We start from the raw sequence: 27,794 nt of genomic DNA, 5'->3' as shown, positions 1-27,794 counted from the left end.
TAACCTATCCGAAAGCCATTGACTAGTTCACTTATTCCAACTGGTCTGCTTTCCCCCACTTTGTTTCTGTTACACAAAGATTACTTGATGCTCTCACCGGATTGGAACTGTCATCGACTGTTGAATACAAGAAAGATTTGTAAGGTGTGTTGTTCACTTCGTACTTATAAAAACATCTTGTCAAATCTCATATTACTTAAAATATCATAATAAAATAAAATTTTTTTTGAAACATATTCATGAATTTCCATCTTGATGAATACGGATAGAGTACTTAATATATCATTAATTTCACAATACGGAATAGACGACATTTGAAAATTGAAAGTGCTAACTTGATGCATTGTCAAACTGACCCAGACATTGCGTTCATACGTTGATGACGAATCCAATGTATGACAATTGTTTGATTTTACGAAGAAAATTTAAAGTATTTTATTAAATGTGTGGTTTTTCTTTCCATAATTGATTCTTATTAAAATTAGATATATTAGGAGAACAAGTGCAAACGATTTTAATATATTTTTAAAATTAAATGTTCAAATATAATCGTATTTGATATTTTCATCTAATCACTAATTAAAAACATGAAATTTCTATATTATTGCATACCTTAATTTATTTTTTGAAAATTAAATTTTATATCAAAAACCTAGGTTACTAAGCTTTATTTTTTTAGAAATATTATTATTAATTATAGACATAATAAATCAATCAAATAAATTAAGAAGAATCAGTCTTTCTCATATAATTCCGACATTATTGTTTTGGCCATCATTTTCTTGATTTGATGAGTTGGTTGAGAAGAATTTGGTAAATATTTAACTGCCCCGTTGAATTCATGCTGCCAAGTGTACTTTCACTTCACACCCCATTTCGGAAGAAAGAGTGAGTTTCCGCGGCGGAGAGATGGTGGGTCCGACGAGGCCATTGTTTGTGTTGTTTGGATCGTCGATAGTTCAGCTTAGCTTCAGCACCGGCGGTTGGGGTGCGATTCTTTCCGATGTCTACTCCCGTAGAGTACGTTTTTTATTCTTCTGTTCATTACTGTTTCTTTGATACGAATTTTAGTGTGTTGGGGTTTTGAAATTTAAGTTTTGGCGCTGGGATTTTTAAGATTTCCATTCATTTTCATACCTTTGTCGACCGATAATATTATTCCAGTAGTTCCTCCATTCACGTGTCATCATTGCAGCTGATTTTCGTTGGAAAAAAGAGGTTTAGAAAATTTTGTGATTATTCTAGTGTAAGTTCCATTTTGGGGTGCCAATGTGCCATAGACTTCTCACATATTTCTGTGCCGGAAAATTGTTTTTATAGTGAAAAAGAATAATAATTGTCATTTTAACTTGTTAGCTTTCAGCCCTATTTCGTGCTATTTCTATTATTGCCTTTTTTTTTCTCTTCTCATTTCTTGTAGGCTGACATAATTTCCAGAGGATACTATGGCTGGAATTCAAAACGGGCTGTCCAAGTACTTGATGTAGTTTTTCCCAAGGTACCAGCAGTTCATTACATGTAGAAGCTACTATAAATGATTCACAAAGATTAGAAATTAAAAAATCCTGCATGTTTACGGGTTCCACAATAAAGTAAATTAGTTTGTTCATATCTGTAGCAGAGAGCATCAGGTAAACTGTTCAAACTTAATTGAATAGTTATTGACCTCTTTTTGCAATTACTTTGATGCATACATATTCCACATTTTGTCCAGTTCATGAGGATCTTGACTATAGCTAAGCATATGAAAGTTGTTATGGTGCTATAAGCTTTTCAAGTAAATACGACTGAAGTAATATGCTAAAAGCAATTTCTACTAACGGTGTCTGAAGTAAAATAAATGCATTGCTGAAATTTTGTTAAGACAATGATAGCACCAATGACTTTTTAACATTTTGCCATCCTTGGATCTTCCTGTTATGTTTTTGCTGTTGCAGAATGCTGCTATTCAGCCTTCATTGGTGGTTGTGTACTTTGGTGGAAACGATTCAATGGGGCCTCATGAATCTGGACTAGGGCCACATGTACCACTTGAAGAATATGTTGAAAACATGAGAAAAATTGCCATTCATCTCAAGGTAACTTTCTCAAATTTGTACTGAAATGACTTTGTTGCTATGAAATTACTAGGTGGCTTCCTATCAATGTCGTAGTTCGTTCAACTTAATGCAACATATGGTACTTTTCATATCTCTTGTTGCAAATCATAGGATGGGTTCCCTGTCAGAGCTTTTCCTTCACATTTAGGTACAAATTTCTTAGAAATTTGATATCGAAAAAAATTGGTTACATTTGAAAACCTTCAAATTTTCAGAGGAGAAAAACTTCAAGTTCCTAAAAATGTAGCTATATTGCATAGTTGTGTGGTTTCCCCAGTGGGGTTTGTACATGAAGAGGGTACTAATCCTTAACTAGGCCAGTTCTCCCTTTTCATTTGTTTTCTGCCTTTTCAATTATAAACTCTTTTTCTCCCTCTAACAGTGGGTTTCTATTCCAGAGCCTTCCACAACAACCTCGCTTAATCTTTCTCAGTTGCCCTCCAGTTAATGAGGTTAAACTTCGTGAGAACTTAAGGTACCCTATATGATAATTAGTACAGTACACCATTCAATGTTCAAATTATTGAGGGCTTATCCTTCTTCTTTCTTTTTTTCTTTTCGTGCCTCCTAAACAGTCCACATGTCAGTGAGATTGTGCGAACAAATGAGTTGTGCCGATTATACTCTGAAGCTTGTATCGAGCTGTGTAGGGAATTGGACATGAAGGTAGTTGATCTTTGGACTGCAATCCAGAAAAGAGAAGATTGGCTAAACGCCTGCTTCACGTGAGTGCATTCTACTATAACTTATTTAACAGCTTCGAGAATGTAATAAAAAATATACTAGATTTAAAAAATGCTTTAAAACCATGATGGTATCACTCGAGCACCAATCACCTCGCTTTTGGATATGGTACGAGTAGGTTCAGGAAATAAGTAGTAACCTTGCCTTTTGTCCAACGTTCTTGTTTTCCCCAGGGATGGAATCCACTTGTCTGCGGAGGGGAGTAAGGTAGTAGCAGAAGAAATACTCAAGGTGCTGGATGAAGCTGAGTGGGAGCCCAGTTTGAGAAGGGATTCCTTGCCCGTCGAATTTTCAGAAGATTCACCCTATGATCTTGTTGCTAAAGATGGAAAAACAACTATAAATCTCTCAAAGTATATTTAAAATTTCATTCTAGAGGATTTTCAAAAAATAAATAAATAAAATGTTAAGATGTGAGCGGTTTCGCCTCAGCAACTAAGCGACCTTAATTTACTCGAACAATATTTAAATTTTGAGGCAAGTGGTGAGCCATTTTCTGTCTAAGCAACCTGCATTAATTGTAGTGGTTATTTGAGGTTATATTACTAGTGAAGCTCATAGTATAAGAGGAGTGTTTGGGAGAGTTTTTGTTAATTTTAAAATGATTTTTAGAGGTTATTTTGAAGGGTGGAGAAGCATAGGAAGTGTTTGAAGTAAAAGTTTAAAGCTAATATAAGCTAAATTTTGAGTGTTTGTCGAAAAATTGATTTCAAGCTTAATTTTTAGCAAATTGACAATAATATCCTTAGTCTATACGTCATTATATTTTAATTATCTAAATTTTTCTATGCACTATTGATACTGTATTTATATAGTAATCATTATATTTCGAATACTTTCTATCAAAATTAATTTATATTTTTATAACATTAATGTTTGAATTTTATATAATATTAATAAAAAACACATGAAAAAAATTGTATAAAAGCACAAAAATATGTATAAAAAAATTTGAAATACAAATTATAAAAACTGCAAAATATTTAAAAAAAATAAATGCTTATAATAAAATATGATTGAAATTTTATGAGTTGCATTCGAAATTCTTAAAAATATATATATAAATAAAATTTAGTGTTTTACAAAATCTCAACAATATTTATAAATATTAAAAGCAATTGTGAAATATCATAAATTTCATAAGGATGCAAATATCAAATTATAACTTTAAACATTAACAAAAAAACAGAAGTAGAAAAAACATGTCAATCTCGTTTCTAGTTTTTGTTTAATTATTACGGAGGAAGTTGAAGAGACATTCATATATACATCAAAACACTTTCACTCGAGTAAAATCTAAAAAGTTCTACCCAGAAGCTCCTCCAAATACCCCTAAACCAACCAATTTTATGGCTGCTTTAATTTAGCAATGTCAAACTTCAATTCATTTTTCCGCACAAACAACTTCAGTGTCTTGTTATCAATATATATATACATTAGAGTACACCTTAACCAATTCTTATGGAATAAAATACATTGTTCAACTCTATTTTTTTATGTGACGACATTATAACTTCGTATAATCAATAGTTTTATAAATGGGTATCAAATATTTCTTTATTCGGGCATCTCAAGCTCAAAACAAAAATCAAATAATTTTTGACACCGACACAAACGAACACGCACGCACACACAAACACATATAATTTAAAAATAATATCAATATGATTTTAATTACTTATTTTAAGATGGCTAAATTATTAAATTTTTATTTTATAATGAAAATGTTGTAATATGATAATAAATGTATCCGATCTGTTAATAACAAATTAGCGAAAAACAGGGGAAAAGGAGGGAAAACGCAACATGTTGCTAATAATAAAGTTGGCAAAATGAATGTAGACAAAAAAATTATACATATCAAATTACTTATAAATACAAACTCAAACTTTAGTATAATATATGTTTTCTTCAATTGATTTCAAAAAAATTATACATATCAAATTACTTATAAATACAAACTCAAACTTTAGTATAATATATGTTTTCTTCAATTGATTTTCGTTATGAGAAAAGTATTTCCACGTGCGCGCACGTGTTTTTTTCCGATACATAATAACGCAAAGTTTACCGACAAAAGCTTCCATTTTTCCTGCTCAACGACCATTCATGGAGGACAATGAAATCTAGATTTTCTTACATTATCCGAACATAACTTTATTTTGTTAATATTTATATAAATCGTGGATATTATTTGAATTAAGATGATAAATATTTGGTAAAAACGTGTGTGAGACGGTCTCACAGGTCGTATTTTGTGAGATTCATCTCTTATTTGAGTTATACATGAAAAAATATTACTTTTTATGCTAAGAATATTACTTTTTATTGTGAATATCAGTTATTTGGGTTATCCATGAAAAATATGACTTTTTATGCTAACAGTATTGCTTTTAATGATAAAAGTAGTATTTTTTATTGTGAATATCGGTAAGGTTGACCTGTCTCACAGATAAAGAATCGTGAGACTGTCTCAAAAGAGACCTACTCTAAATATTTTGAAATTTAATTTATTATATTTTGGATAAATATCATCAAGATAAGTCACAGTCAATTCAAACTCACTCGATGATAGTTAAAAAACATATATAAATAGTGGCATACAGAATCTCTAAATCAATGCATATATTCAGAAATACACCATCTCATAAATTGCATAAAGATTTAGAAAATCTTTTTATTTGGTGTTCGTGAGATCTCGTTAGTTGCAGTCTAAAATTCAATATTAATGGCTGGAGGTGATAATTCGTTCCTATTTATATTTCTGCATATTTATCTGATAAAATCGATTGAGAGATAATCGTTGAGCTACAATAGCTCGGTTCTTGAAATTTTGAACACCGATGAATTAAATCCAGTTTGATGTTCAAACAAAGCAGAAAACACTCAAAATAATATTTCGTAGAAACAAAAAACAAAATGAACATTTAAAAGATATGAAAATTGAATGTGTACATTTATTTTTGGTTGAAGTATTTTTTATCAAACATTTGATATGCAATATTTTTGTATTTGAAATACACATAAAATGCTTCAACAAAGCATCACAAAAACAATAGCAATAATAAGCAAATGTTGTAAATAAATAAACACGAATTTGTTTATAAATATTCGGTATTGAACAATTCTTACGTCACTCATTCTTCTCATTGTGAAAGATCTGTTAGAAGACTTTGATTTATACAACTATGTATAGAAACTTATTTCATGAATTTAAAACTTATCTCTTGTTTAATTGAAAATTTTAGCATAATCTCGATTGTCGGCCGCAATCTCACGATCCGCATAATGTTTTAAACTTTAATTGAGTTTAATGAAAACTGATTTACTAGTAAGAAAGATGAACATCTGTCATTACTATTATTCGTATGACTATCTTTATGAGAACCGAAAAATATATAATTTTTTATCAAATAATTTTATTAAGATCAATATTTCTGCTACGATGAGTTCAATCAATAAATATGATAATCCATACAACGACAACGACCTTAATTATGTCATTTTCATGTTTAAATCTCACCAATATTTGCACGAACATATAGCGACTCAGTTTAAGCCGACTCTGCTGAACTCATCAAATGTTTGAGATCGATCAAGGAACACGCTTTTGTTGTGTCGGAATATCTTGTCGTAATAACTCCGGAAGATCATCTTACTCCTGATCTTCAGGCTAAAGTTGTTAGATGTGGTTATCCATTCGTGTTCACCATGCATGTAACTCAATCTAGATAACTCAAACATTTGGAGATAAGCCATTTTCTCCTGGCACTGAATGCTCGAGAGATTTTCCTTCCCCCAGAATCTCTAAAGAAAAGGGTGATTATATCTACCTAGCCACCCAAAGAAAACTTACAGACGAAGGTGTTGATGTAAAAGACACTGGAGAAAATAAGGGCGCAGATTCTGCCATAGAAGGACCTTGGGGCAAAGAAGTCAAAAGTTTCAAAGTCAATATTGATGATGATAAGGTGTCTTGTACAACTGCAAGCTAACGGTTGGCTAGGGATTTTTTGACTCAAGTGTAATAAACAATCTTTATTTTAATATAATTTAACCTTTTATGGTTTTGTTTTACTTTATTGTTATACTCATGCAATCAGCATAGATAAAGCCCTTGATTATATTTTAATATAAATGAATGGTAATTAAATGTTGAAACTCATTTGTAAACACTGTATAATCTAAATTCATTCATAGTCGATTCAGCCCCCTAAACCATTGATAAAGGTCGTTTGAGCTCGAGAGTAGCGTCTGTGATGTTGTGTACTGCGTTTTGGGTAAGGACATAGAGATGTCCTGTAGTGACCCGTTCCAGAATCACCTACTAATCAAGAATTAAGCATGCAATTAAATTAATTAATAATAATCAGAGATAACAGCGGAATTATGGCCAACGACAATAGTTATACAACCCAATCGAAAACAGAACAATTCAAAATATATTCGGTACAACCATATCGAAATAGAATAGTACTGAAAACTAAACCAACCAGCTACTCACTGTCCTCCTCCTGCTCTTCCTGAGCCATCCAACCTGAGGCCTGCCCCGAGGGAATGGGGTGTCCAAGATAAACAAAACCGAGGACGTGAGCGATAAGAACGCCCAGTACAAAAGCATGAGTATACAAGCCTATATGAAATGCACATGCTATGATATGATACCAGGGTAGTCAAGAAACAGGAGTAACAAAGGATCTCAAAATGCTCAGTCTAGAGGCGCCAAGTGGATAGTGCCGCGCGGTACTCCTCTGGGTCACTGCATCCACTACAAGAACAGACGTGGACCTAAGATGTCCCGGATCACCGAAGCCCTCCGGACCCGTCGGCCACTGTGTACTCTCGGTGTCCATGCGTCCACAAGACAAGACAGGGCTGAGCGGCCCCACAAGATATAGCTTATCTCGAAAGAGATACAGCTCAACAGTAAAGGCTATCTCGAAGGAGATACGGCTCAACATGAAATGCAACATGCATCATAAAACGTGACATAATAGCATGCATCATATGACATATATCAATGCACCACATAATCATGCAACACATATAAGGATGTATACTCGACCAGGATATCTCGGATAGTACTTTCGTACCTCTATCACAGCAAGCCTAGCCTTACGCAACACCGCTAATCAGGTCTAGAACAAGCCTACGCAACAAAAGCATACCCAATGAACAATACTACCATGCTCGACTAGCAAAACCAGTACTACCAAAAGTTTAGGGTTTACCTTCGTCCGTCGACAGCCCTTTGATGTCGATTGCCTCGTAACTCAGGCGTCGCTACGCTACCAATCCTGGCAGCTCTTGGCTATCGCTCGACCGACAACTAACCCTAGAAACCTTCCAAACCTCTCAAATATGAGACACAACTCAAGAATTTGCAATGCAAAATGAGGAAATCCGAGCACTATTTATAGGCTATGTTCGGATCCACCGAACCCACTTCGGAACGTCCGAACTCCTACGTGTCCATCGGCTCTTGACACCTCATGACCGGATCCACCGAACCTACACTTCGGATCATCCGAACTTGCATGTAAACTGACGTGTCGATCAACTCTTTACACCTCATGATCGGATCCACCGAACCCACTTCGGATCGTCCGAACTCTTCGGTGCTACCGAACCATCTTCGGTCCGTCCGATCATGACCACGGTCAAAATTACACATTAAACCTTCTTAATCACCATTAATCCGTTAATTACCCAATTTGGAATTCGGGCTACTACATTCTCCCCCCCTTAAAAGATTTCGTCCTCGAAATCAGGCTTAGAGGATGAACAAAACGAAATAACAACATCGTTGTTACATCTCAATTGTTGTTGAATACAACTGATATTTCGATTACAACTGAAAACACAAACATATACAAAGCATAACTCAAAAGAGCTCTGGATGCTCCGAACGCATACGACTCTCTAGCTCCCAAGTGGCTTCTTCAGTGCCTCTGCGCTGCCACTGAACTAAGACAAGAGGAATGATCTTATTCCGCAACACCTTGTCTTTGCGATCGAGGATCCGCACTGGTCGTTCCACGTAAGACAAATCTGAATTTAGTTGAACTTCAGAGGGATGCAAAATGTGAGACTCATCTGCTACGTATCGTCTCAACAAAGATACGTGGAACACATCATGAATACTTGATAGGTACGGCGGCAATGCAAGTCTGTAAGCCAAATCTCCCACGCTTTCCAATATTTCAAATGGACCAATAAATCTCGGAGACAGCTTACCCTTGAGACCAAATCTCAAAATCCTGCGAAAAGGCGAAACTCGGAGAAACACTTTCTCACCTGGCTGAAAATAAAGAGGTCGCCGCTTGGTGTTCGCATAACTAGCCTGTCGATCCTGAGCGATCTTAATCCGTTTCTTGATTATTGCAACCTTATCAATAGCCTGCTGGACTAACTCCGGTCCCTCAACATGTCGTTCCCCAACTTCATCCCAAAATAATGGAGTACGACAACGTCGCCCATACAACGCCTCAAATGGTGCCATACCAATACTACGATGATAGCTGTTGTTGTACGCGAACTCAATCAAAGGCAAATGATCCTGCCAAGCGGTTCCGAAATCCATCACACAAGCTCGCATCATATCCTCAAGTGTACGGATAGTCCTCTCCGTCTGACCGTCGGTCTCTGGATGATAAGCTGTACTCAAACTTAGTGAAGTGCCCAATGCTGACTGGAAACTACCCCAAAATCGTGAGGTAAAACGAGGATCTCTGTCACTAACAATACTGACTGGCACTCCATGCAGACGTAAAATCTCTTGAATATACAAGCGAGCCATACGATCGAAAGTGAAATCACGGTTATATGGCAGAAAATGAGCAGACTTGGTGAGTCGATCCACCACTACCCAAATAGCATCACTGTTCCTCGAAGACAATGGCAAGTGCGTAATGAAATCCATCGCGATATGCTCCCACTTCCATTCGGGAATAGGTAAGTTCAGCAATAATCCTCCCGGTCGACGGTGCTCTGCCTTAACCTGCTGACAAACAAGACACTTGGAAACAAACTGATAAACGCTGCGCTTCATCCCTTTCCACCAAAATCGTGTCCTCAAATCTTTATACATCTTGTTGCTTCCCGGATGGACACTCAACTTGCTTCGATGAGCCTGAGCCAAGATTTCTTCCCTCAAAGTATCATCCTCTGGTACTACAACCCGATTAGACAAACACAGAAGACCATTAGACTGATAATGGAAATTGCTATCTCCACCAACCAATCGGGCTAATCTCTGAGTCTTGAGATCAGACATCTGTGCATCTCGAATCCGAGCGAACAAAGCTGGCTCAGATAAAATGGTAGCAACACGAATGCTCTCCATACCTTTCCGATGTTTGAAATTAAATCCCAATGAACAACAATCCTGGATAGTACTAATCATAGCACTGGTCTGAAGTGCAGAGGCTCTCACCTTGCGACTAAGAGCATCGGCTGTGAGATTCGCAGAACCTGGATGGTATTTGATCTCGCAGTCATAATCTTTAAGTAGATCCATCCAACGACGTTGTCTCATGTTCAACTCAGCCTGAGTGAACAGATACTTCAGACTCTTATGATCAGTAAAAATTTCAAACTTAACCCCGTACAAGTAATGACGCCAGATCTTCAGCGCGAACACAATAGCAGCTAATTCTAGATCATGAATAGGATACTTTTCCTCGTGAGGTTTTAACTGTCTGGAAGCATAAGCGATCACATGACCATTCTGCGTCAACACACACCCTAAGCCTTGAAAAGAAGCATCGGTGTATACACTGAAACCATCAGATCCTGACGGTAACGCCAAAACAGGTGCAGAAGTCAGAAGTCGACGAAGCTCTCTGAAACTATCTTCGCACTCAGATGACCACTCAAATGGAACATCCTTCCGAGTAAGTTGCGTCAATGGTCTAGCTACCTGAGAGAAATTCACGATGAAGCGACGATAATACCCTGCCAGACCTAGAAAACTACGGATCTCAGCCACCGTCGTAGGACGTGACCAATTCAGCACTGCCTCAATCTTGCTAGGATCCACAGAAATTCCTTCCTTGGAAATCACATGACCAAGGAATACTACACGATCAATCCAGAACTCGCACTTACTCAGCTTAGCATACAATTGCTTCTCGCGAAGAATCTGCAACACAATCTTCAAGTGCTGAATATGCTCTTCCACACTGTGAGAATAAATCAAGATATCGTCGATAAAAACCACAACAAACTGATCTAGAAAATCCCGAAAGACTCGATTCATCAGATCCATGAACACTGCTGGCGCATTCGTCAATCCAAATGGCATAACTAGAAACTCGTAATGCCCATATCGAGTACGAAATGCAGTCTTGGAAATATCATCACCTCTAACTCTCATCTGATGATAACCCGATCGCAAGTCAATCTTGGAGTAAACAGAGGTACCCTGAAGCTGATCGAACAAATCATCGATACGAGGTAATGGATACTTTTTTTTGATCGTCACACGATTCAGCTGGCGATAATCAATGCACAATCGCATAGATCCATCTTTCTTCTTGACAAACAATACTGGAGCTCCCCAAGGTGAAACACTCGGGCGAATATAACCTTTATCAAGAAGATCCTGCAATTGCTGCTTCAATTCTCTCATCTCTGACGGAGCAAGACGATAGGGGGCACGAGAAATCGGTGCAGTCCCTGGCATTAACTCAATGCCAAATTCCACCTCTCTAACCGGAGGAAAACCAGGAATCTCATCTGGAAAAACATCAGGAAATTCACAAACCACTGGAATATCATCTATACCAACATTACCTGTGGAGGAATCAATCGCATAGATGAGGTAGCCTTCCCCGCCCGCCTCTAAAGCACGACAGGCTTTCAGAGCAGATACCACTGGCATCGGAGGTCGCGCTCCCTCACCATAGAAAAACCAACTAGAGCTCTCAGTCGTACGAAACTGAACAAGCTTCTGGTAACAATCCACGGTAGCTCGGTAGGTAGTCAATAGGTCTATACCTAGAATACAATCAAAATCTTCCATCTCCAGGATCATAAGATTCGCAGTCAATTCGTTACCCTCAAAATCTAAGGGACAACCCATCAATAGACGCTTCGCTAACACCGAATGACCCATCGGGGTAGAAACGGAAAGAATGACGTCTAGAGAAACATATGGTAACTTATGACGCTTAACAAATCGTGCAGAAATGAATGAATGTGATGCTCCGGTATCAATAAGAACAAAAGCAGGAATACCGCATAAACGAAAAGTACCTGCTATGACTCTCTCTGTCTCATCTGCAGCCTGATCCTGGTTCAGCGCAAAAACCTGACCTTGGGCACGAGGTCGAAGATTTGAACTACCCACTGCCTGACCCTGCCTCCTCTGCTGAACAGTCGTCTGAGATCCGGAACCAGATCCTGCTCCACCTCGCAACTGAGGACAATTCTTCTTGATATGACCCATCTCTCCGCACTGAAACAAGCTCCCGCGGCTGATCGGCATTGTTCCGATGGATGGTTCTTCCCACAATGCACACAAGAAACCTTCTTCTTACCAAAGCGGAAAACACCGCTAGACCGTGATCCAGATCCAGAAGAAGAAGAACCAGATTTCTTGAAAGACTGAGATCGAGGGCTCAAAGTACTCGGAGGTCTAGAAGAAAGAATAGCCCTACCACGCTGGAGACTGATCTCTGCCTGGCGACACCGGTTCACTAACCCATCATAAGAAGTAGGATTATCACAGACAGTGACTCGATCAAAAATCTCCTGGTTAAGACCCTGGAGGAAATGGTCATACTTGGCCTCAGAACTGCCACTGATATGAGGGGCAAAGGGTAACAACTCGAAGAACTTCTGCTGATATTCATCAACAGACATACTCCCCTGCTTAAGATTCAGGAGCTCAATCGTCTTTGCCTGGCGAAGGGCTGGAGGAAAATACAGCTGCATGAAAGCTGCACGGAACTCGGCCCAGGTCACCCTACCCTGAGACTGGACTATCGGCGCAGAAGTCGATCGCCACCACTTGCGCGCACGGCCCTCGAGAAGAAAACTAAGAGTCTCCATCCTCTGCTCCTCGGTGCACTGGAATGCACGGAAACAACTCTCCATGCGCTCTAACCAATCCTCAGCATCCTCGGGAGTCTCACCGCCGACTAAAGGCTTAGGCCCCATCTGAATGAAACGGTGCAAATCAAAACGCCTAGGACCATCCCGACGATGACGATGTTCACGATGACGCCTACGATCGTCCTGGTCACCCCAACGACCTACACTTCCCTGACTACTCTCATCACCAAAGTGGTCAGCCATCGCTACAAGATAGAATGGGGAAAAATGGTAAAATGGTCAACGAAAATCCCAAAACAGAATCTATATCCCAAAATCGTAAGCATGCTCTGATACCATAAATGTAGTGACCCGTTCCAGAATCACCTACTAATCAAGAACTAAGCATGCAATTAACTTAATTAATAATAATCAGAGATAACAGCGGAATTATGGCCAACGACAATAGTTATACAACCCAATCGAAAACAGAACAACTCAAAATATATTCGGTACAACCATATCGAAATAGAATAGTACTGAAAACTAAACCAACCAGCTACTCACTGTCCTCCTCCTGCTCTTCTTGAGCCATCCAACCTGAGGCCTGCCCCGAGGGAATGGGGTGTCCAAGATAAACAAAACCGAGGACGTGAGCGATAAGAACGCCCAGTACAAAAGCATGAGTATACAAGCCTATATGAAATGCACATGCTATGATATGATACCAGGGTAGTCAAGAAACAGGAGTAACAAAGGATCTCAAAATGCTCAGTCTAGAGGCGCCAAGTGGATAGTGCCGCGCGGTACTCCTCTGGGTCACTGCATCCACTACAAGAACAGACGTGGACCTAAGATGTCCCGGATCACCGAAGCCCTCCGGACCCGTCGGCCACTGTGTACTCTCGGTGTCCATGCGTCCACAAGACAAGACAGGGCTGAGCGGCCCCACAAGATATAGCTTATCTCGAAAGAGATACAGCTCAACAGTAAAGGCTATCTCGAAGGAGATACGGCTCAACATGAAATGCAACATGCATCATAAAACGTGACATAATAGCATGCATCATATGACATATATCAATGCACCACATAATCATGCAACACATATAAGGATGTATACTCGACCAGGATATCTCGGATAGTACTTTCGTACCTCTATCACAGCAAGCCTAGCCTTACGCAACACCGCTAATCAGGTCTAGAACAAGCCTACGCAACAAAAGCATACCCAATGAACAATACTACCATGCTCGACTAGCAAAACCAGTACTACCAAAAGTTTAGGGTTTACCTTCGTCCGTCGACAGCCCTTTGATGTCGATTGCCTCGTAACTCAGGCGTCGCTACGCTACCAATCCTGGCAGCTCTTGGCTATCGCTCGACCGACAACTAACCCTAGAAACCTTCCAAACCTCTCAAATATGAGACACAACTCAAGAATTTGCAATGCAAAATGAGGAAATCCGAGCACTATTTATAGGCTATGTTCGGATCCACCGAACCCACTTCGGAACGTCCGAACTCCTACGTGTCCATCGGCTCTTGAAACCTCATGACCGGATCCACCGAACCTACACTTCGGATCATCCGAACTTGCATGTAAACTGACGTGTCGATCAACTCTTGACACCTCATGATCGGATCCACCGAACCCACTTCGGATCGTCCGAACTCTTCGGTGCTACCGAACCATCTTCGGTCCGTCCGATCATGACCACGGTCAAAATTACACATTAAACCTTCTTAATCACCATTAATCCGTTAATTACCCAATTTGGAATTCGGGCTACTACATGTCCAAACATGGAGATGGGTATTCATACTCATGCAATCAACATAGACAAGACAAAAGTGCAGAGTTATTAAATTTAAGACAGGGTCACTTGAGTATTGATGAGTATTTGGCCCAGTCCTTTACCTTACTACGTTTTGTCCCTCATGTGGCTAGAAATGATGAAGCTATATCTGATCAATTCATTTGGGGATTGAGTCCGAAGATACGTACATTAGCGAATTGTAACGCCCAGACATTCGTATGCATATGATGTAAGATAATGATTATGATTAAGTATGGTTATTATTCCTTTTATGGTTTATTATGATAATCGTTCGGGGATATGTGATGTAATGGTGATGGTTTATGGTTTCAAGATGTGATAAGAATGGTATTGAATGATTTAGAATGAAACCGAGAATGTATGGGTAGAATAGAAAGTTGATCTTTAACCAAATAAGTAATAGAAGTGCTAAAACGGTATGAAACTGTGGCAGTAGTTGTGGTTTTTAGCATAATGTTTTGTATATTGATCCAAATAATGTGAGACCGCTTTCATTAGAAAGATAAGACATAAGGCAATAACTTTCTTATTTTGAGTTTTGTCCAAATCATTGTGGGAGACTAGCCAAAAGCGCCCCGAAGTGTGTCGTGTGTATCGTCGTTCCTCCAGTGACACATGTTGGGAGATTTATCGTAACTTTTTACTCAGACCTCCAAATTATCTGAAATTTGGAGAGATGTAAGATAAGACATAGAGCTACAACTTTGTAGCTTACCATTTTTCCAAATTATGACGGGAAGAGACGTTTCGGAGGCAATCTTTGAGGAGACTGTGCTCAGAGCGGCGCCCAAGCGGTAAGAAACTACCGCCCGAGCGCCACTGGTTCTGGAATTTTGTGTTTCGGACAGAAACGTCCGCGCTATGGCAGTAATATATGCTTTGCCTTCAATGAATAAACTGTATTTTCTGGAGCATAACTAGGATGAAAATTTTATACCGCTGCGAACCTCTACAAGTCTAGTTTACAACGCAAAAAACGGTTCGTCATTTGGACACTCGAGCAAGGAGATATGTCATTTTTCCCACGGTCGCTCCAAGCTGCGCAAAAATTCAGTTTTGCATATATATGTGTAAAAAATCTGAAATTTCGAATTTTAAACATCAAAATCAGTTTCAATGCTCTTTCAAGAACAACCCGCTCTGATACCACTTGTTGGGATCGGTTATTGGGGTAACATCGTTGAGCTATAATAGATCGGTTCTTGAAATATTGAACACCGATGAATTAAATCGAGTTTGATATGAAATCAAGCGGAAAACACTCGAAATAATCTTTCGTAGAAACCGAATAAATATTTTATAAACCATTTAAGATATATGCAAGTTGAATGAGTAAAAAGATTTTCGGTTGAAGCATTTTATCAAACACTTGGTATGCAATATTTTGGTATTTGAAGAACACATAAAATGCTTCAACAATGCATCTTTAAAACTAATGGAAATGATAAGTAAATGCAATAAACAAATAGACACGAATTTGTTTATGGATGTTCGGAGATTTCAAACACTCCTACGTCACCCCTTCTTCCCCTTGGGAAGGATTCACTAGAAGACTTTGATTCATACAACTCTTTATACAAACCCGATCCGGAAGGGCATCACCCAACTAGAACTCCTAGCACTCAAGATTTTAGGTAGCACCTCACAATCAGCATATTGTTTAATGTCTCATATGCAAAGACTACATACACAAGTTTTACGTCTTTTTGCAAGACTCACTCAACTAAACTTGTAAACTCAACTCTCTCATATATGTGTGAGTGATTGTGTGTGTGTGAGGAATTTATCTTTTACAGTGCACATCTCAAATGTATCCTCACACAAGGGCTTGTGCTCTCAACTAGCTGATTTCTTCATGCTAACTGCCCATGCTTTGAATCCCCTTCCAAAGCTATTGTTTGATCTTCAATATATTGTATTTATAAGCCCCAACATTGATATATACGTTAGACACAAGAATATGACCGTTTGGAAAGTTTCTGTGCTGTTTCGGGAATTGCAACGGTCAAATTCAGCAATTTTCCCGACTGGTCAACTCTGGTCAACTGGTCAACTCTGGTCAACTCAACTGATCGTTCAGTTCATTTGGTCAGCAGGTCAGCAGCTGGTTCAGTTCAGCAGGTCAGCAGCTGGTTCAGTTCAGCAGGTCTGGTTCAGTTGAGTTTCAACTGGTTTGCTGAAATCAGCCTAACTGATTTCAGTTGGTGCAGAACCAGTAGCTTCATCGTCATTTATCAGCATCGTAAGCTTCGATTCAGACTTTGACTTAGAAGAATGATTTTTAGATCTTTGTCTTATCTTTCCAACGCATACTGAATCGCTTCGTTTCGATAACCGAGCTGAGAGATATGACCAAAATACCACAGCTGCTCAAAGCCAACTGATTGCTGTTTTCGTGCAATCAGTTCGTCACTTCAGCGATCAGTTAGCACTTGATAACATCCGATTTTGCCCAACTGACGTGAAATACGATTTGTTCCAAATTGAGTTTTCTAATCACTCCACGTCGCGGATTGTCATTTGGATCATCCAGCTGAGAGATATCTTCAAAACACCGAAGCTCGCCAGAAATTTAGTTTGTGCAAAATTCAGTTTCAGCTTGCTTCTTGTGTTTGCAACTTCAAACTTGAGTAAATATGTTAGAAACACAATAACAAGTTTTGTTAACATCAAAATCAAGATTGCGAACTTGAAAAGTTCCATGTTAGAAACACAATAACAAGTTTTGTTCACATCAAAATCAAGATTGCGAACTTGAAAAGTTCCATGTTGGAACATTTCATGTTCGTAATCTTGATTTTGATGTTAACAAAACTTGTTATTGTGTTTCTAACATATTTACTCAAGTGTGAAGTTGCAAACACAAGAAGCAAGCTGAAACTGAATTCTGCACAAACTAAATTTCTGGCAAGCTTCTGTATTTTGATGATATCTCTCAGCTGGATGATCCAAACGACAATCCGCAAACTAGACTGATCAGAAAACTCAATTTGGAACAAGTCATATTTCACGTCAGTTGGGCAAAATCGAATGTTATCAAGGGCTAACTGATCGCTGAAGTGACGAACTGACTGCACGAAAACAGCAATCAATTGGGTTTGAGCAGCTGCGGTATTTTGGTCATATCTCTCAGCTCCATTATCGAAACGAAGCGATTCAGTATGCGTTGGAAAGATAAGACAAAGATCTACAAATCATTCTTATAAGTCAAAGTCTGAATCGAAGCTTACGATGCTGATAAATGACGATGAAGCTACTGGTTCTGCACAAACTGAAATCAGCTAGACTGATTTCAGCACACCAGCTGAAACTGAACCAGCTGCTGACCAGTTGACCAACCAACTGAACCAGTTGAACTGAACCAGACCAGCTGAAGACCAGCTGAACTGAACCAGTTGAACCAGACCAGCTGAAATGAACCAGTTGAACTGAACCAGACCAGTTGAACCAGTCCAACTGAACCAGACCAACTGAACCGGTTGAACTGATTGACCAGTTGAGTTGACCAGAGTTGACCAGTCGGGAAATTTTCCAGCAAGACGAATTTGACCATTGCACTTCCTGAAACAGTACAGAAACATTCCCAACGGTCATATTCTTGTATCTAACGTATATATCATTGTTGGGGCTTATAAATACAACATATTGAAGATCAAACAAGTGCTTTTGAAGTGGATTCAAAGCATGGGCACTTAGCATGAATATATCAGCTAGTTGAGAGCACAAGCCCTTGTGTGAGGAAACATTTGAGATGTACACTGTAACTGATAAATTCCTCACACACAATCACTCACACATATACAGAGAGTTTGAGCTGAAAAGTTTAGTTGAGTGAGTCTTTACACAAAGACGTAAAACATTGTGTTTGTAGTCTTTGCATATGAGACATTAAACAATATGCTGATTGTGAGGTGCTGCCTACAATCTTGAGTGCTAGGAGTTCAGTTTTAGGCAGTAGGTAAGTCCTAGCTGAATGGGTTTGTACAATGAGTTGTATAAATCAAAGTCTTCTAGTGGATCCTTCCCAAGGGGAAGAAGGGGTGACGTAGGAGTGTTTGAAATCTCCGAACATCCATAAACAAATTCGTGTCTATTTCTTTATTGCATTTACTTATCATTTCATAGTTTTAAAGATGCATTGTTGAAGCATTTTATGCGTTCTTCAAATACCAAAATATTGTACACCAAGTGTTTGATAGAATGCTTCAACTGAATATTTTAACTCATTCAACGTGCATATATTTTAAATGGTTTACAAATTATTTATTCGGTTTCTACGAAGGATTATTTCGAGTATTTTCCGCTTGGTTTGAACACCAAACTCGATTTAATTCATCGGTGTTCAATATTTCAAGAACCGAGCTATTTTAGCTCAACGATTACCCCCATAATCGATCCTATCAATTGGTATCAGAGCTGGTTGTTTTTGAAAGAACATTGAAACTGATTTTGATGTTTAAAATTCAAAATTTCAGATTTTTTTTACACATATATATGCAAAACTGAATTTTCGCGCAGCTTGCAGCGACCGTGGGAAAAATGGCATATCTCCTTGCTCGAGTGTCCAAATGACGAACCACTTTTTGCGTTGCAAACTAGACTCATAGAGTTTTACAGCGGTATAAAATTTGCAGCCTAATTATGCACGAGAAAATACAGTTTATTCGTGGAAGACAGAGCATATGTGCTGCAGCAGAAAATGAGCCATGGAGAAAATTGGTTAGTTACCCCTCTTCTTTTAAATTTTTCAAAATTTCAAAAATATAGGGGGAGAACTCATTATAATTTTAATGAGTAGATTATTTATTGAGGGGGAGAAAATTTTGTTTAAATTTTTTTTTTTTTTTTTTAAATATGACTTTTTGATTCACACAAAAAGGGGAAGAAATATGTTAGTTGAGTTGATTGTTTATCCAAGTTTTGTGATCATCAGAAAGGGGGAGATTGTTGGAACATTTCATGTTCATAATCTTGATTTTGATGTTAACAAAACTTGTTATTGTGTTTCTAACATATTTACTCAAGTGTGAAGTTGCAAACACAAGAAGCAAGCTGAAACTGAATTCTGCACAAACTGAATTTCTGGCAAGCTTCTGTATTTTGATGATATCTCTCAGCTAGATGATCCAAACGACAATCCGCCAACTGGACTGATCAGAAAACTCAATTTGGAACAAGTCATATTTCACGTCAGTTGGGCAAAATCGAATGTTATCAAGGGCTAACTGATCGCTGAAGTGACGAACTGACTGCACGAAAATAGCAATCAATTGGGTTTGAGCAGCTGCGGTATTTTGGTCATATCTCTCAGCTCGGTTATCGAAACGAAGCGATTCAGTATGCGTTGGAAAGATAAGACAAAGATCTACAAATCATTCTGATAAGTCAAAGTCTGAATCGAAGCTTACGATGCTGATAAATGATGATGAAGCTACTGGTTCTGCACAAACTGAAATCAACTAGACTGATTTCAGCACACCAGCTGAAACTGAACCAGCTGCTGACCAGTTGACCAACCAACTGAACCAGTTGAACTGAACCAGACCAGCTGAACTGAACCAGACCAGTTGAACCAGACCAGCTGAAATAAACCAGTTGAAGTGAACCAGACCAGTTGAACCAGTCCAACTGAATCAGTTGAACTGAACCAGACCAACTGAACCAGTTGAACTGATTGACCAGTTGAGTTGACCAGAGTTGACCAGTCGGGAAATTTTCCAGCAAGACGAATTTGACCATTGCACTTCCTGAAACAGTACAGAAACATTCCCAACGGTCATATTCTTGTATCTAACGTATATATCATTGTTGGGGCTTATAAATACAACATATTGAAGATCAAACAAGTGCTTTTGAAGTGGATTCAAAGCATGGGCACTTAGCATGAATATATCAGCTAGTTGAGAGCACAAGCCCTTGTGTGAGGAAACATTTGAGATGTACACTGTAACTGATAAATTCCTCACACACAATCACTCACACATATACAGAGAGTTTGAGCTGAAAAGTTTAGTTGAGTGAGTCTTTACACAAAGACGTAAAACATTGTGTTTGTAGTCTTTGCATATGAGACATTAAACAATATGCTGATTGTGAGGTGCTCCTTACAATCTTGAGTGCTAGGAGTTCAGTTTTAGGCAGTGGGTAAGTCCTAGCTGAATGGGTTTGTACAATGAGTTGTATAAATCAAAGTCTTCTAGTGGATCCTTCCCAAGGGGAAGAAGGGGTGACGTAGGAGTGTTTGAAATCTCCGAACATCCATAAACAAATTCGTGTCTATTTTTTTATTGCATTTACTTATCATTTCATAGTTTTAAAGATGCATTGTTGAAGCATTTTATGTGTTCTTCAAATACCAAAATATTGTACACCAAGTGTTTGATAAAATGCTTCAACTGAATATATTAACTCATTCAACGTGCATATATTTTAAATGGTTTACAAATTATTTATTCGGTTTCTACGAAGGATTATTTCGAGTATTTTCGCTTGGTTTGAACACCAAACTCGATTTAATTCATCGGTGTTCAATATTTCAAGAACCGAGCTATTTTAGCTCAACTATTACCCCCATAATCGATCCTATCAGTATTGGATTAAATGGTCATCTAATGTTGTTATTTTGGAGTTGATGGTTAGTTATTGGATTTATTATTGTAGGAACACCATCAAGATTTAGGAAATCAAGTGCTTCAAGTGTAGTAAGTGGAATCATTTCTTCAATGCATCACATGATCCTATATGTATGTGTTTTGATGATTTTATGATGTTAACTCCTTTCAAATTCCATTCATGATATATATATATATATGTAAATATGTATATATGGTAGTGCAATAATATGCATTTTGATTGAAAGGAGTTAAACTTTTCAAGATGCCACTAATGTGTTTGATAAAATGCTTGAATGAAGTTTTATATGATTGAATGATTGGATTGATAGTGATAGTAGTGGTGACGTGAATCTTGATACGAATAAATAGCAAACACGATTGTAATAAATCGCACCCTCTATTCAATTACAGTATTAAGACCCGTGTTGTTTTCCCGATCTTTGAGACAAGTAATTGTGTAATATTCACCTCTAAATCACGAACGATTTAGCAACAAATATTAACGATAGGAACAATCGCGCTCAAGAGAACCTCCAAAGAACCTGCCCTTGGCAACCCTCGTGAAGATCGATCGACAAACGCCACAAAAGATAAATCTTTTGATAAGTTTGATTTGATACAACGCAAAAGTTATAACGAAACTTAAGCTTGTGTTTGAGAGAACTCTCAAAGAAGTTTTTATAAAACTCAATCAATAATGAACAACAGTTAAATTGTTTGTGGTATTCTAGCCTATATATAGGTAACAAAACCCTAAATATAAAAGATATCAAATCTACTTGCTAAAATAATTAAAACACTAAAATAGGAAAATAAATCTCGTCCAAACGTAAAGGACACGGACCCCGTGTAGAGGTCCGGAAGGGGGTCCGTGTAGGCACTGTAATTTTCATGTCTCGAAAGTAGTAGACACGGACCCCGTGTACAGGTCCGTGTTCGGGTCCGTGTAGGCTCGGGATTTCTCTTCCTCAAGTGTAATGGACACGGACCCCGTGTACGGGTCCGTGCTTAGGTCCGTGCAGCCTCGGTTCTTCAAAATAATGCTTGAATAATGTTCCTTCGGCTTTCCAACGTGCTCCCATGCATCACGAGCCCTTCTCCCTTGCTTATCAATCATTTGAACACCATGCCCGGCCACGTTCACATCATACTCCCCTTCTTCAAAAAGATTTGTCCTCAAATCTTGCCCCACTGCACAAAAACGAAGCAAGTTAGTAATAAAATTAATCAAATTATCAACATGCTTACCTTTCAATTTAAGTTCGTAGGCGCTATGGTTAGCTCGCTCCATTAACACTGGAAACTCCAACATCAGCGTTGTCTTTCCTATAAACTCGTCAGCTTTACCAAACATTAAATAACAAATGACACCAAATAACATCAACAAGATATTATTAAGTATCACAAAAATCAGATTTCTCCCCTTCTTAGACCTAGTCAACACACAAATGATATCCATACACGTGTACGACCATAGCTCACTAGGAATAAGACATAGTTCATGCACGATATAAGAATCTAGGCAAAATGTCAATCTCTTATATGCAATGCATGCCTCACAATCCCACTTAACATACCTCTTCATATGCAACCAACACATATAATCATGCATTTTATCAAAGATAAAAACACCACTATATGCATCACTAGTACATAACTCATGCAATGAATATAGAATGAAGAATTTATTCTCCTTAAAATTGTACTCATTATGCACATAAAAATTCTTACATTCATTCATGCTCTTCCCAAAGTCTTCACCAAACAAGTAGGAATCATGCAAATAGAACACACTAGGCGTACTACCCATGTAAACATTTAACTCATCACAAAGATTTGAACATAATGCATACAATTCATTGTCATAACAAAAACTCATCAATTTGACAACTTTTGAAAAATCACAATCACTAACATTTGGATTTGATCTATTCAATATTTCATCATTCTCCAATCTATGACTCCTAGGGACAAAGGTTAATTCACCGTTAGACCATTTAGACATCCCACTCTCAACTCTCTCACCAAACTCTTGAATACAACACAACAATGAAATAAGATAAGAACGAAAGTCATACCTCAAGGTTGTTGCGTTGGCAACTATGCTTACCTCACGGTGATTGCTCTCAACACCAAACGGATCATCCCATTGCATTTTTACACCTCCCACATTTGCTCGTCTCCTCATCACAACTTCATCATAACCCTGCAAATGAGAAATAACAATGCTCGGGATTGAACCGGCTATATCGTCACTAGGTATATAAATCTCATCTTTGTACAAAGGTACTTGAAGAGATTTATAAAAAATTAAATCACACTCATACTCACTCTTTTCACTCTCTTGGGCCTTAAAATCATTTTTCTTTTCTTTTTCTGTTTCTTTTTCTTTGGCCTCTTTTTCTTTTTCTTTTCTTTCTATGGCCATCTCACTCTTTTGATCACTCATTCTTTCGGCCATTTCATTTTTTTTCTCTTTCAACTCATGACAAATTGATTCATCAATACAAATTTCATTCGTAGGCAGTTGAGCAAAAGAAACAACTTGCACATCATCTAATAACTCACCCTCCACAGCACAACACTCAATACTCAAGTCAGAAGTTAGTGGAGTACCAACCTTCTCAATTCTCTCAACCCCCACTTTAGATTTGACATCAATTGGCGGTTTTACTACAGTCATCTCCTCCTTTGGACATTGGGTGATATAATGCCCAAACTCTAAACACCAACAACATATAATATCACAAGTACTAGAATTTGAATTTTTAAATGTACCTTGATATTCATATTTGCTAGCTTCACGTCTTGACTCCTTCTTTGGCCTACCGCAGTGGTTCTCTTCCAAACTCGCCCTCCAAGTGGATGCCCATGAATCATCATACAAGCCATGCTCATCTCTCCTACCACCTCTCCTATTATTGTGATTTGGAACAAATTGTTTCCTCATCACCCTTTTCATCTCATCCCACGTAACTATAGGGTCATCCCCACATCGTCTCCTACGTGTTACTAACTTATCCCACCAAGTACTAGCATAGTCGGTAAACTCACTGCAAGCTCGTCTTACCTTCATTGCTTCGGTATAATCCTTCCGTCTCTCAAATACACACTCCATTCTCTCTTCCCACTCAAGGTACACCTTTGGATCGGCTTCCCCACTGAAAAATGGAATTGTCATCTTCGTACCACTCAGTCTATACCCTTCCCGGCTTCTATACCCCTTATCCTCATCAAATCTCCTATAACGATCCATGTTCAACAACGTATCTACTCCAACTCTACTACCTCGCCTATTCTCATCAATATGCACATCATACATCTCCTCTTCTTCACACCTCCGATATTTTTTTTGTTGAGGCTTAAACTCCTTCTCCCACCTTCTATCCAACCCTCCTAACATCGTTTTAAATTGACGTCCGTCAATCATTATACCTGCAAGAAAAAGGTTAGTATAAAACAATAAAGAATAAAGTTTCCTCACCACAAATTCTCACTAGTCACTCCAATGAAAATTCACTCGCACTCGTCTTTTTCCCTCACCACAAAACCTCACAATTCACTCCAATGAAAAATTCACTCCACTCAAATATTTTCACTCAAGTGAGAATTCTCAAGGGGCGCTTAAGTCTCGTGGCTTCCACGTATCAAACTTATGAGATCAATCCTGTGACGCCTGAAATTCGACTCACTTAGATCACACAAGGATAAGCAACTTTGAAAACTGACTAGAATGCGACTAAATGACAAGGACAAACTTAACGCTGAAATATAAGCGCTAAAATCCCAACAAACACCCGATCCCAATTTTGTTTTTTTTTTTCTCTCTTTTTTTTTTTTTTTTTTCGGGTAAATAGTACCGTGAACAGTAATTCCGGCATGAATAGTAACTCCGGTAATGAATAGTAACTCCGGTAATGAATAGTACCCTGTCGGATGAATAGTTCCGTCGATGAACAGTAAAAACGGCAGATGAACAGTACCAGACGTGAACAGTACCCGATCGTGAACAGTAAATTTTGACGAAAACAGTACCCGATCGTGAACAGTAAATTCCTCCGTCAACAGTACTTCCGGCGATGAATAGTAACTTTCGGATGAATAGTGTCGGCGATGAATAGAGTCGACGATGAACAGTATTTTCCGGCGATAAACAGTAAATCGCGATTTTTTTTTTTTTTTTTTTTTAACAACAACGTAGAAATCGCTACACGAAAATCGATATTGAAATCCTACGAAGAATTGAATGGATACGCTTACTTGAATCAAAAACCTTGAGCTCTGATACCAAATGACGTGAATCTTGATACGAATAAATAGCAAACACGATTGTAATAAATCGCACCCTCTATTCAATTACAGTATTAAGACCCGTGTTGTTTTCCCGATCTTTGAGACAAGTAATTGTGTAATATTCACCTCTAAATCACGAACGATTTAGCAACAAATATTAACGATAGGAACAATCGCGCTCAAGAGAACCTCCAAAGAACCTGTCCTTGGCAACCCTCGTGAAGATCAATCGACAAACGCCACAAAAGATAAATCTTTTGATAAGTTTGATTTGATACAACGCAAAAGTTATAACGAAACTTAAGCTTGTGTTTGAGAGAACTCTCAAAGAAGTTTTTATAAAACTCAATCAATAATGAACAACAGTTAATTGTTTGTGGTATTCTAGCCTATATATAGGTAACAAAACCCTAAATATAAAAGATATCAAATCTACTTGCTAAAATAATTAAAACACTAAAATAGGAAAATAAATCTCGCCCAAACGTAAAGGACACGGACCCTGTGTAGAGGTCCGGAAGGGGGTCCGTGTAGGCACTGTAATTTTCATGTCTCGAAAGTAGTAGACACGGACCCCGTGTACAGGTCCGTGTTCGGGTCCGTGTAGGCTCGGGATTTCTCTTCCTCAAGTGTAATGGACACGGACCCCGTGTACGGGTCCGTGCTTAGGTCCGTGCAGCCTCGGTTCTTCAAAATAATGCTTGAATAATGTTCCTTCGGCTTTCCAACGTGCTCCCATGCATCACGAGCCCTTCTCCCTTGCTTATCAATCATTTGAACACCATGCCCGGCCACGTTCACATCAAGTGGTGTTGCCTCTGGCAATTCTAAATCCGCAATGTAATTGACCAATTAACGATGAAAACATGTGCTCTCTTATAAGATGCATTTTATGCAGAGGTACGTGTCCGTCCTATAAGATTCGTTTTTACAAAGAGGGTTAGCAATGAATGAACTATCTTATAAGAACTATCAATTCTTCAATTGATCAATGAAATGAATATCATCCCTATGTATTGTTGTATTATGATTCTTGACGGATGATATTAATGGTAATTCGACGTTTATGAAATGAGATGGTTAATGTTTTCAAGAAAATGAAATTGAGGCTACCCATTTTATGTTTTGCAATAAAATGATATATATGTATCTTGTTAGTATTGATTCCATTTGCTGAGTTTTTTTACTCATTCCAGTTATGTTCATGTGATGCAGGCACAGGTAAGAAAGACTGATCATCCCTGAGTTGTCGAAGCGAGAGAAGGGAATATGCCAAACTTCGGAGATTTTGAATGGATGTTATTTTGTTATTGTCAAGATTTTGGCTAGTATGGAAAACATTGAAAATCTTGTTTTGCGCTTTGGTTTTGGCAAGATGTGTAGATACTTTACTTAACGGTATCTGATGAATATGAAAATATTTTGCATGTGTTTTATGTGTTGTTTGAGACAGGTGGCATGTCCTATTTACGGGGAAATCCTGCCCAAATTTTTTTAGATTAACACATTTTCTCCAAATTATATTTTAAAGCTTCCACACTAATTACGCATTTCAGTCACGAGTGTTACAGAGTACACCTGCCTTATTTGGACATTAATGATCTCGAAATTAAAGCATGCATCATAATAACAAATAAGTTGAAATTGTCACATCGATGATATTGGATCGTCGAATATCGAGATTATGATGAGATTAATATAATGAGAGCATGGAACACGAGCTTGTAAGAGTATAAGCTCATCATACTAATTTATTAAAGTTCAAATGAGCTTTAATGATTAAATTATATTTTAATTAAGTTAAAATATAGCCATTAAGTTTTTGTAAAATATCGTACTGATTTATGTAATATGGAAATATTCATGATACCATAATTTTGAAACTTGCACACAAAACAAAATAATTTTGATGCATGATATTCTCAAAATATATGCATTAATCGAGATTTGCCATGATATGAGATGCATTTAGAATCCTTAATTAACTTGAGTAATTGGATTAATTAAGTAAATGAAAGATTAGAAATAAAATAATGATTTTGATTATTATTTGAAAAGGGCATCCGAAAGTTGAATGAGTCTCATGTGAGACCGTCTCACGGATCTTAATCTATGAGACGGGTCAACCCTACTCATATTCACAATAAAAAGTAATACTCTTAGCA

At 38.0% G+C, this 27,794-nt stretch overlaps 1 protein-coding gene and 1 pseudogene across 1 annotated transcript; both read left to right on the top strand.

Annotated features, from left to right (window-relative positions):
* The first annotated feature begins 778 nt into the window (after positions 1-778).
* On the top strand, positions 779-3,347 carry LOC140804487 (GDSL esterase/lipase CPRD49-like). The gene is made up of 6 exons (XM_073160527.1): positions 779-1,020; positions 1,421-1,498; positions 1,938-2,078; positions 2,498-2,574; positions 2,675-2,824; positions 3,017-3,347. Exons 1-6 carry the CDS (start codon positions 910-912, stop codon positions 3,204-3,206), a joined length of 747 nt encoding a protein of 248 aa, XP_073016628.1. The 5' UTR covers positions 779-909; the 3' UTR covers positions 3,207-3,347.
* Positions 3,348-5,571: 2,224 nt separating this feature from the next.
* The window catches only part of LOC140805498 (phosphoinositide phospholipase C 2-like), a 109,708-nt pseudogene continuing 87,485 nt past the window's right edge, over positions 5,572-27,794 (top strand).

The sequence above is a fragment of the Primulina eburnea genome, chromosome 11 (genome assembly GCF_022965805.1).
Source record: "Primulina eburnea isolate SZY01 chromosome 11, ASM2296580v1, whole genome shotgun sequence".
In the NCBI taxonomy this organism is placed as follows: Eukaryota; Viridiplantae; Streptophyta; class Magnoliopsida; order Lamiales; family Gesneriaceae; genus Primulina; species Primulina eburnea.
Note: the sequence above shows the minus strand (reverse complement) of the source record. Positions and strands in the feature narration are given on the sequence as shown.